This window comes from Diorhabda carinulata, chromosome 6 (assembly GCF_026250575.1).
Source record: "Diorhabda carinulata isolate Delta chromosome 6, icDioCari1.1, whole genome shotgun sequence".
NCBI lineage: Eukaryota > Metazoa > Arthropoda > Insecta > Coleoptera > Chrysomelidae > Diorhabda > Diorhabda carinulata.
Genome location: NC_079465.1, coordinates 6065245 through 6078200, shown reverse-complemented (window position 1 = coordinate 6078200; position 12956 = coordinate 6065245). Strand labels below are relative to the sequence as shown.

General features: G+C 31.1%; 1 protein-coding gene across 2 annotated transcripts in view; it reads right to left on the bottom strand.

Annotated features, from left to right (window-relative positions):
• The window catches only part of LOC130895869 (tetraspanin-2A), a 207351-nt gene that overhangs the window by 24121 nt on the left and 170274 nt on the right, over positions 1-12956 (bottom strand). Inside the window, exon 4 of one of the 2 annotated variants that reach the window (XM_057803446.1) lies at positions 11514-11699. In XM_057803446.1, the coding sequence (XP_057659429.1) occupies positions 11514-11699 (186 nt within the window). Of the gene's footprint in view, positions 1-6462; positions 11700-12956 lie in introns of those variants that run through there. The other variant, XM_057803445.1, reaches the window with a different exon arrangement.

Genomic DNA, 12956 nt, shown 5'->3' with positions numbered 1-12956 from the left:
TAAAAAACCGCTCTTGTAGTAGAATTGTAGAATTCAGCGGAAGAGCGGCGCTTTTGATGTACGTTGAATATACCCGGAATCCGTTCGATGTTTGTTTTATATAAGCATTTATTATAGCAGGGGGTTTATTTACATACATATGAAAAGCATTAAATTACTATAGACTGAATGATACTCCAACTAAATATGTGCTATATGAAAAAACTGTTAGAAAAATGGGTTAAGCATATATATTTTTTGTTTGATATATGACAAGGTTAATTTTATAAATTTATGACATTAGAAAATCGATCAACAACAGGAAAAGGCTTCGACACAAATATATACAAGTCTGTTAATATCACTGAAATTGCATGGTAGGTGAAAATTTGTGGAAATTGAGAAGGCAGCTTAGAAAAAATTTCACAGGGTATAGTAATTATGATCAAATTTTTGAATGTTATATCACAATGAGCTAAGACACTCATAAAACTTCGTTCGCAATACAGGATAATCCACGATGAAGGTGAAACCTATTTTTTAAATAAAGTTTCTTGAGAAAACGGCTTTGGATATTGAATGAGCTTTGCTAATAATAGACCCATTAGAATTTTTTTTATTTGATATATGAGAAGGTTTATTTTCCATTTTATTTGATATTCTAAAATCGATAACCAACAGTAAAGGACTTCGAAAATAAAGTAAATGGAAATCGCGTTTCCCAGTTCCAGTTCTGAACATAATTATTTCTGAGTGAGGTCTGTTAACAACTCTACTAATCCTTATAGATTCTGATGATATGGGTGAAAATGGAAGTCAAGAAGACAAGATGAAGAAAATTTGACTAAAGTAATTGATTGTGCACAAATTTTTAAGAAACTCACATCATTACATTGGAAACGCAATTTTAAATTTATATTCAAGATCTTTATATTTTGGGACAAAATTTGAAATGATTATTACCATATTCAGAACATACTATAATACGCTTTATTTTTATATAACTTTTCCTCGTACATCCCAAATTTTCTCTAGTATTTCACCGTCTAGGCTGACGGTTTATATAACAGTTTTCAATTCTTGAGAAGTAATTACTATACATGACTCTTTCACAATGTTCGTTTCGTGCAGCACATTTTATCAAGTTACCTACATTACCGCTCGTTAAATAATATAATGTTAATAGTGAATAAATATTCAAATATACCGTGTGATTCATTTAAATTATAAATACACACATCTGAAATTACTTGTCACTATGTGTAACCACTGTGGATGTCTGATGTTGCACAAAATTCCGCTGTACCTTTTTCATAGCTTCTGTTCATGTTATTCTTTCTTCTCTTAACATTCCGGCAATTTTATTTTCACAAGATTGCTTGGACATCTTCGTTTTCTCTCTTCATATCAATTAATTTCTTATTCCATCATTTTTGACGACTCTGCATGAGTACTTGAATTTTGCTTTTGATGGAGTTCGTTAGTTTTTTCTCAATGACCGCGCTCATTCCTTCATCTAATTCCACTTCTCAATTTCCGTGTCTCCAGATGTCCAATGTAAATGTTTCAATATTAACAAATTATGCTTGAATTTCTATTAGCAGGTAATAATAATAGTAAATCATCAGTAAACACATCCAGAGTGCAGTCCATATTTATCTCAATATTTATTATTGTAAAATATTCAGATTAGTCATTATTTTTTTCACCTGCTTAGTTGTTGTATATATTTGAGACTGTTCTCAGTTTTACTCCAATATCTCATTGTGGTCCATAACTGTTCCGTATGCATTTAAAATGTCCATAAAACCGAGATACACCTTTCGATTGTTTTTTGCTTTTTCATTTATGTGTCTCAATGTTTCCTAAAACTCGTTGGCGATTATTGGTTTTTTCTTATTGTCTTCAATCAGTTTTCTAAGATACTTCAGTGAATTTTTAGTAACACGTTTATCAATGATAAAATCATACCAATTTCCCTTATCGGTGGGAATTTTAACTTTCGTTATAACATTGGTATTTGCATTTCTCGTATAAATGAATTACACTGTACAACATAATATCGAAATGAACTCTATTGATATACCTATAAGATTATATCCAGCATTCTAATCTCTCAGTCAATTGATTGTGAATTATTGTATATAGACTAGTCTCAGTCTACATCTGCAAAATTTTCAGTTTGATGTTTTAACAGAAATCGATAATTAAGAACCATTTGACATAGTTAATCATTGGAGCAGCTGATATCTTTTTATTTATTATCACCTCTCGTTATGCGATGATTCGAGATATGAAACTGTTACCGAAAAATACAAATTATATTTCCAAGCCGTATTCTTTACTTTCTTTATTAATTGAAGATAGATAATATCAAAAAAATTTAATCAATTTGCTAGAAATATTTTCGTACCGAGAAAATTAATAAGAAAACTTTACGGATTTGTAAATTCACTGAAAGAAGTCGCGAAACTTGATTACTTAGTCAAGTAAATACAAAAGTTCTCTGTAAAGGTTTTCAATTCCACTATTATTCTTTAGGCGGGATATTTTCATTAATCCAAATGAAGACTTTGTTCGTAAAAGGTTCATTAAAATAAGCAAAGAGTGAAAAATCTATTTGTAATTCAAAAAAATTGATAAGAAAGCTGGAATTGCTATAATAATCGTGGCGTGAAGTATTTTATCATTATATGTAGTATTATGGTTGAATAGATATACGAGGTCTGGCTATTAAATAACGAGACGGGTTACGAAAAAGGGTTTTATTATAAAATTATTCTACATTCGAAAACTCCCCTACAATATACTTCCATCCCCTGATCACACACCTTTCCTTACGTTTTTTCCATTGATCGAATCAGTGCTGGAAGTCTTCTTTGATGAGGGCCATTAGGAGCTCTGCCGTTTTTTGCTTTACTTCCATCGACTCGAAACAGATCTTTTCTTATTCTTTCTAACATTTTAGAGAAATCTGAGCAGACCCGTTGATGCAACAGCTTTCGGTCAGGAATCATATTTTGTGACACCAACTTCGCACAAACTTTTGTCATGTGTAATTCCTCGAGTGAAAAGCGGATACTAACATCAAAATTTTTCTTCATAATGCTAAAATTTGTTATATTTGTTACCTTTGAGATGACTTGTAGATGAATAAGACCCTTTAATCCAATCATTAAAAAAAGAGCATCCAAAAGAAAAAAACTTACAATTGCACTGTTTTTGGTAATAAGATTTGATAATTTCTAAACTATATTTTTGAGACTTCATATAACCACTGGCCAATGTATACACAATTTAGATATGTGACCAAACTCGAGATTTTGTCCAATCTGTTCAGTATGTCGAAATCCACAAATTATCCGAAAATCAACTTCAAAAGAGTCGGAATCAAACATTTTCGATTATTTCAGTTAGTCACGTTCAAGACAAACCTATTGGGTATACGTGGCGCGAATAATTTCACCTCAAGTTACTCTTAAGTTATGTTGATTCAAGACAGAAACTCTATTCCAATAATAGTTTAAGGAACACGTTGCAAAAATATAAAATTCAATATCTTTTTGTGAATGTTTGCAGCAACAGCTTTATCCTCTCATAAAATAAAACTTTTTTACCTAGTGTACGCTACTCTCGAAAATTTATCATTTTGTTCTAAATTCTCTTGCTAAAACGTAGAATTCTGATATTGCCAAGCAAGCACTTCTTATAAGTAATCCCAAAAGGCTCCGTTATTCATTTAACGTCGAACTTCAAATTTGTTTTCTTTGAATATCCTCAAATTTATGGCGCTAAAACGTTGGATTATTGGCCATAACTTAGGTAGTATGAAAGTTCAATATTATTGTCTTGGTTTGGGAAGCGCGGTTGGTTTAATAAATTTTCTCCACCAGGGTGGGCGTCCAAAAGGATTTTCCGATTAAAAATAGGCGTTCAACTTGTTGTACGTGAAATATATGAAAGTTTTAAGACAGTATAATAAGTTATAGCAGATTATAGTGATAGTTTCTCGTAGTTCTCCTCAAACGCACACCTATTACGTGCAAGAAACTGATGATGATACGAATAATAATGATTGTGCCTTTTGAGAAACTATTAGAGAACAGTACAATTTATTCTTTGGTTTACATACCTCATTGTTATCAAAATCGCAGCTCAAATAGAATCACCTTCGAAAAATTATCAGATATAGACACAGTTGAAAAATAGAACCAAATTTTTGACTGATGATCAAACAAGTACATGGTTTATTTAACATTAGATTAAGATTAATTATTGTCGGATTTCCGATTTCAATTAATTTGTGAAAATACGGTAATTACATTTAGAAAACGGGAACTTTGGGATAGCTTTTGATCATAATTGACTATCTACACTAGCAATTTACTCCACATACTTGGAAAACTAACTTTCATAAAGGTATGCTCTCAATCATATCGATTCTACTAAAAAGTATATCGACGCTACTAGTGTCAAGTCAGGGGTGTATGAATCTGAATTGACCAGGGAAATAATATACCCAGTAATAATTAAAAATTCTAGTATAACAACAAAAAAGATTTCAACAGCTTTGAATCATTTATAAGTGATTGATAACTTTGTAGGATGTAAGATTTTGGAAAGCATTTCCATTCTTAGAGCAAATTATTATAGAGATGTGAAATGAGTGCTTAGTGTTAATATATAGAGGCAGCTACATTGGTTGTACAAAAGCAAAGCATTGTACACACCAAAGTCTGACTAACATGAGAACAGATCGTAAAGTGGGTATGATGGAACTTAAAAAAAATTATTTTTATCACCAAACCTAACTAAAGCCAATAAAGTGTTAAGTATACAATTGAAAATGTTTCTTCAATTCTAAAAGGGATAACCGTACTGTTAAATCGAACAGACGTATTTTGTCATCACAACGACACACGACCGCAGATTTCAAATATCACGATGGAAAAAAAAAATTTTTCTAGATATCGCTCCATCATACTGTAATTTACTTTTCTTTGCTAGCTTTGAAAAAATAATTATAATGTTATTTTTTGATTGAATTGTTCAATTTGATTTATATATGAAGTGGTTGTATAATTTTTTACGATTATACTCAGATTTTTATGCTATTAAACGTGTTTCCGCTTTACAATATAAATAAACAATCTAATAACCCATTTTGAGCAAAATACAATAGTTCTTGTTAATAAATTATGACAACGAAAGATATACTGCTACTTCTTTTGTATAATGTGTTTTTTTTGGTACTACCGTGCGTAAAGTACGTACTTTATACACACTTTCGATTGCGTGAAACTTCCATTCACGCACCAATGCATAAAGAAACATATTTTAAGCAGTATTGCGAGGAGAGAATTATTATTAAGGTTCAAGTCGCACTTATTCCGATTTTTTTTCTACTTATTTAGTAATAATCATTTTTAGGTGGCATTTATGCATGTCGAAGAGAAGACATACAAAATTTAATAACTGCATCAAGTGTACCTTTGATATTAATATTGTTAATAATTCAATTCGTCCGTTGTTTTGTTACTTTGTCCCAATCTTGATTAAAATATTCAAAATATCAATAAATATATGACATATTGCATGAGAAAAAAGGAAAAGCGTTATAATGCCTTCTAAAGAAAAATTAAACTTACTTTACGAAATTTAGCGTCAAGAAAATTATCATCAAATTTCTGTATTTTTATAAATAAAATTTTTTTAGCAGGAAAAATTCGTATGTGAAGGACTTTTTTCAACTTATGTAATTGTCACATATTCACATTTGTCAAAGAAGGCTACTTTATTTTTGTTATATCACCTTATCACTTATATAACCTCTAGTTCTACTCTTTTTTGTTATATACCTTTCAGTTGGGTTAAAAAAATCGCTTCTGTTCCAAAGACTCCTATATTCACATCAATATACTATTTAAAAATATATTAGGACTGGAACGAATCATCACTAGATCTCATAGTTGCTTTTGTCCATAAAAATCAATCGAATCTGTGTAGGTAAACATTCAATTATCACATTTAAGATATGTATTCGAATACTGTGATCATATATTGAGTCACGGAATATTGAACATAAAATAAATTGAGAAAAGCATCTAGATTGGTTCGGTTCTCAACTACGTACACGATACTACAAGAATTAGCTGATACCGTTCCATTTTGAAATATTAGCATCTTTAAGTAGTGAGCTCTGACTGTACATGCGATTTACTACTATATCAAGGATATTAAAACAAAAAGTCTTGAACGGTTGGAATTAGCGCTTGATGAACCCTGGGTGGGAACCCAGAGAACATTTACGTGATAGTCATTTTACAATAGAGGATGAGAGATAGATGAAGCATCTCATCAATTAGTTTTTTTTTTTAGTTTTTTAGTTTGTTGATATCTCTAAATCTATAGTGTTTCGCTATATATTTCAATAATTTCTTATTGCTATAGATATCTAATGAAGTATTCATAATAAAATCTATTTTTCTACAGTTATTACAAGGATATAATCACATAAATATGATTCATAATTCCAAATAATAAATAACCTTATATATTTCGATTGTCTAACACGGCATGAATATTAAATGGCAAATCCCCTCGAACCTCTGCGGAGAAGAAGTCCACCACTGTCATCTCTATTGATTTAGTATAGAACTCCGGTTATGTAGACAATTTCATCAAGTAATATCCGGCATTTGAGATCATAGGAATCTTTTGATTAAAGCACGTCTTAGATATATTGACGATAGGATATATTATAAGATTCGCTTGAATGCATTGCATGTTGAAAATTTAAGATTCTAATTGGCAATAGATTGAAAGATATATGAACTACTACAATAAATTAGTAGATTTTATTCCTACTCCTCACAGTTTTCTAATATTAGGAAATATTTTTATACAAAAAGAATTGATAGAATGAATGCAAAAGAATCACGCATAACCATAACATTTGTTAATCTTCTTAACTTTATAAAATGGTCTGGAAGTTCTACAACACATTTCTATGAAAATACAAATGAGGAATGTATGAGAATAAAAATCTGACAGAATCTGTAAGATAATTCTTGGTACTATATAAATATATTATGAATTAATGGAGTTTTATTCTTCTCCTTTGAATTGTTTAGAAATGAATAAATTCTTGAATATGAATCAATTTATGACACAACCAGCGAGGGTTAGACGGTAGCGATCGGTGTATAAAGATGTCGGGTTTATATTTTTAAATAATTGGGCACGCCGTAACATAAATTGCGCTTTATACTGCGCGTTTCTAGCACTCATATATAAATTTTCAAAAGTGGATTATTTCCACCCCACTCTCATTTCTTCTTGCAACGTGCTATTCGTTTGCTTACGTCACCAGCGCCGATCGAGTTTCCGACACATTACAGCAACATCCTTAGCACTTTGTTTTGTTTTATCAACCTATCACATCGTGTTGTTGTATTTGTCGTTTATTTTGTCATTTGTATTGTACCAAAATATACTGCACCAAATAAACTATTCCAAAGTATCCCTTAAGGGAGAAAAATTACGGAAAAGATAGTGTTAGCTTGTAAGGGTTGATATAACTATGTCTTTTTGCAAGCCAATAGAATATGGAGTGCCTCAAGGCTCAGTACTAGGCCCAATTTTGTTTCTTCAGTCTATAAACGACATCGCCTATCTAGCTATCCACCTCTGTCTGACGTTTCTAAAACTAAAGTTTCATCGTATAAAAATACATTGCTGCCTTTTTTATTATTAATAACTCCACCATTGACAGCGTTGAATCTGTAAAATTCTTAGGGCTTGTTGTGGTCAATTCCCTGATATGGGAGTTACATATTGCCACCTTGTCTAATCAGTTTCCATAAACTGAACTTATCCACCTCTTTAACAGTCTATTATGCCCTTATTGAGTAGCATTTCCGATATGCCCCTCCCTTCTAGGACACGACTCAATTTGAGCGAGTTCTCAAACTTCAAAAGAGAGCAGTTAGATATTTACTCGGACTAAAGAGCAGAGCTCACTGCAGGGACATCTTTACAACATTAAAAATTCTGACTCTTCCTTCCTTATTTGTCTTCGAATCTGTTTGCCTAATTCTTAAGCACGCTTTTCCAATTTTAGAAAGGTCGTTGCGCGCGGAACGCGGAGCTTGACCTCTACCTACTTCACAATCAGAATTAGTTGAGGGTTCATTATTTCACAATGCAAAAAAATGCACAATCACTTACCAATTGAAATCAAATCTTTTCACACATTTTTCAATAATTTTAGGGAATATTTACTGGAAGGTGCCTTCTACTCTGTAAACGACGTCTATTCTTATGGTAATATTTAATTCCGGACATGGTGCTTACTGGTTTAATTTTGCTATGGACTTATATACTAATTATTACCTATTACTATTACCTATAATTTTGTTATTCATTGTGATTTCCTTCTGTATTTTGAAAGCTTATTTTATATGTATCTTTGTTTAGCTATTTTTATGTTTGTTTTCTAGTTTTTACAAGCTTTTTTCTACAAATTCTACAATTTTTAGACAATAAAGCCAGTAATCGGTTTTGTTGTAAAGATTTTTCAAGGAAAAATTAGACTATTACGGTAGGAATGACTAGAAGAAAAATGGGGGGCACATCATTTTTCCCATGTTTTGAGACCTCCTGAACACGATTATGATGGTTTTTCGAATATCTGTAGTTTATATATAGCAATTGCTATGGGTCCGATTTGGTTCAAAATTAGCATACATGGCTTTTTTGGCGGCGGATTGATGTTATTAGAGTTTAGTTGAAAACAAATGAATATTTCGAGGGGTCGCAGTGCAAAAAAGTGGTTTTTGACCTTTGCTCACCTCTGCAGGTCAAATGAAAAGCGACTGAAAAATTAAATTTCACATGTAGGTTCAATTAGTTGCGAGATGATTTCCTCTCTAAGGTCGAAACTTTCCATCTCCACCCCTCTCCATTTTATGGCCATTTTTGTTATATTTTCTCATTTTTTGGCCAGAAAAAGTTTAACTAGAGGGTTCGAACTTCGCATGCAAGTAGGGGTGATGCTGAAGAATTGTGTTTCTCAAGTTCAAAGTTTTCTTCTTCAGTTCTTCTAGCACAAAACGCCCGAAATCATTTTGATCGTTGTAATTGTTGAACTGGACCGCCTCTTACTTAATGAATAATACGAGTATGATCGTTGCTAGGGTGATTTTTTTTTACTTCCCATTTTCGAAATTTCTTGTCATTATGATTTTTTCTTTGTTGTCAATTGGAATTGAACAAGAGGGTTCGAGACCACCGGGTCTATTGAAATTATGAATTTTCATTCGAGAGAGTTAACTTGTGAAATGAAAAGTTATTGAAGAATAGCAAATTTTCCATATAAAGAAATAAGATTGAGAATTGATATCATTTCCAAGAAATTCATTTTATGGAAAGATTTGTTTTGTATATTAGTTAAATTCTTTATTCGACGAAAAATTCGACTTTCGTGATGGAGCTCTGCTGCTCACGGCTTTTTTTTGCAATGGTTTAGCGTCGTTTAATGTAGAAAGGGACACTACAGCTTTTTCAGAACAAATAATTTCAAAATGCACGTTCAATACGGTGCAAATTTGATCCCTATAATGTTTTTTTCAATTAAAAAATAAAATCGGTTAGATTTTTATGACAACGTCGTCAAAATTTAAACATATTCTTCTTTATATAACAACATGTTTTATGTGAGTTGGTTGACACCTTTTGCTAGTTATCAAGCATTTAATAAATTGAGTCATCAACATCTACCATAACATTTTGAAAATAATAGTATTTCCCTATTGAATTCCAACTATTTGATGAAATTTGATGAAAATCAGAAAATTTTTTTACTCGAAAACCATTTTTCATTACATTTCATTACATATTTAAACTTTAACTCTACGTATCTCAAAATTAAGAGGTTCCATACACATAAAATCTTGTCTTTGCCACATGAATATGACATAGTATCGATATGTCTGTTCACTTGGTTCATGCCGCGGACTTTCACGGTTATAAAATCATAATTTGTGATAAAATAATCAGCTATTGCAAGCGAATCTTTCTGGGGAAAGTTGTCCGAAGAATCACGAAGAAGTCCCTGCTCCATTTTTATCATTAAATCAACTCTTTGTCGTCACTCTATCTATAACAGGCCAGCCGCTCTCCTATACAAACGGCGTACTACCTATTTGGAACGGACCTCGGGCGGTATTACTAATCCTATCGACTTGAAATAGACACCATCATTCTTGTAAAATCAAGTTTCAAGTATTTATTTTCGATGAAAAAAGACATACTCCAAATTTTCTAAGCCCATTATCGGAAATGGAACTGAAAGTGCTCGATCACCCTCGAGATACATATGAGAAAGTTGGGTTAGTAGGAACTTGCACAAGTTGTTCTAATGTGGGTTAATCATCAATTAGAAAGCTTTGTTAAGTTAAAGTGAGGTTATGTATAATAAGATATATCTAAAATAAAACAACAAATAAAATTATTGTTGCCTTATTTGTTGCTGCTTTCTAGAATGATGTGATTCTTCTAATGATATGGTGATAATCCAAAATATGGAAAAACTAGCCTCACATTTACCAGATCAATTAAGATCGGATATTGTTGAAGCTAAGAACAACATGTTATCAGACAAGGGGAGATCGATTTTTGCTACTGAATTAAAACAAATGATCCCAGAACATTGATAGGAACTAAAATAGAACCTTTTGGTCTCTTGATACGAAACATTTTAATTGTTTTATGAGTGAAAATATCTCTTTTGAAAAAAAATTTATTCAAATGATTGTTAAAAAGGTCCTGATTATTAAGGTAGAGCAGACCATGCTTTAGCTCAGAGAAAGTTCTTGAATATTTTTACCCTAGTACATGGATAGTTTCGTATTTTCCTCAAATATGAAGTCTAGCATTGCGATACTGGAAAACACAAGTATTGAAGTATATTTTCTACAAAATGTGATAACTTATCATATTGTATCGGTAACAAGAAAAACAGTAGAAATTCTGGACAGATCATTGGATTTAAGAACATGATTGAACTTATTATATCAAATAATAAGATTGATTCTATGCTTTTCTCAAAAACTGAGAAGAATTCTAAATTCGAAAGTCCATTTGGAGTTTATAAAAAAATGTGAGATGGTGTTTCAAGCTTTCACTTTTCCCCTAACACTTCCAAGTAGGAATATGAGCAGAGCACCAATTGAAATTCTGTGATTTGCAATCAGAACATTTTTCAGTGAAACATAAATGAAACTATTTCAAATATTTTCAAGATGTTGCTAGAAGTATTCAGTAGAAATTCAGTTCATTGAAAGAAACATTCTTAAAATTTTAAACAGGCTTTCGTGTCAGTTCAATAGGTATCGAATGAATCAAAATAATAATATAATTTTAGTACATTATCATTTGAAGAGTTAAATATGAAGTATTCTATAATATGGTCCTCCAAAACATATTTTTTTCAATACGTCTTGAATTGAGAATGAATTAATATTTGTACTTACATTGATGAAGCATACAGTCATTGCTAAACCAGCTATCCAACCACATTTTTCTTCGAAGAACCAGGTGAGTTCATCAACGCAACCATGAAAATAAGGATTGCCAGTAACTGTGTCTCTGCATGTATTTGGTAATGGCTGTTGAAGATTCAAATAGTCTCTGGCGCCATCTGCTCCGCAGCAACCAATCTGAAATTATTAGATCAATATCATCAATCATCAATTTCGCATTGAATAAAATTATAGAAAAATTAGCGGAAGGTTGTATATTTGCATAATGGTTTAAGATACGTGTTCGAAACCTCAATTTGCATCTAAAACTCTGAAATATCTTAACAATTCCTTCTAACAAAACTAATTGATTAATTTCTGGAACACTTGATATTCATCCATATATTGATGGGATTATTTGTTTAATGTATTGTGTGGTATAAACAAATTTGAGCAAATTACTGAAGCCCAATGTTAAATTTAGTTGAAAATTAGTAGACTAATACGTGACAGGCTCCCGTAATGTTATTTGAAAATGAAATAATGATAATTAGTTAACAATCTAATCGACGTCATAATTAAAATTGTTCATTATAAAACAAACAAATATATATTGTTTATAAATAGTTCGCAAGAGTAGTACTAATTAAAAGTGCTGCTATACTTATACTGCAGAAGAAAAACAAATTATTTTTTGTGTATTGTTATCTTATCGATATTTTGCAAGAAGATATAGAGGTATATTATGGGGAAAAATTATCCATTTAGTTGAAAAAACTTAAATAATAACGGAATATTGATTTAAGAAAACAAGACTTCAAGAAGTAGCAACAATCGATTATTGCGGAAATTTCTTGAAGAGTTAGTACAATTTGTTTGCCGCGACTTTTGCTACAATGAGCTGGAACTTCATCGAACATACAGTTTGGCCCATTATTTTGCTGGTTCATTTAAAAAAAGACATGTAACCGATTTTTTGCTGCAAATAAATGCAAAAAGTTGAAAATCGCTCATTATTGCATACGTGATATATTTTATTTAGAATAAATTATTTTGGAAATAATCTATTTTGGTACATTATTCATTTGAATAAATTATTGTTGCAAAAGTATTATTCTAGTAAACACATTTTTGCAGATATAGAATTAATTAACAATAGTTTCATACAGTATATTCTAGAATAAGTTATCAAAAATCATTTGATACAGGGTGTTCCGTTTCGAAGAAATATAATTTCCTAGAAATCCTTCAATTTAAAAATATTAAATTAAACTAGAAGGTTAATAAAGATAAACTAACTTTGCAATTTTTCATCTGTCAGTTGACTTTATTTTCATACTTAGTATAATTTAATTCTCAAGCTCTCTTGCTGTTGTAATTTTTCATTAAACGCGTTTCATTTTCAAGGTGACTAACCGAACACTGTCAGCCCAAAAAAAATCAAGAATTGGGTAT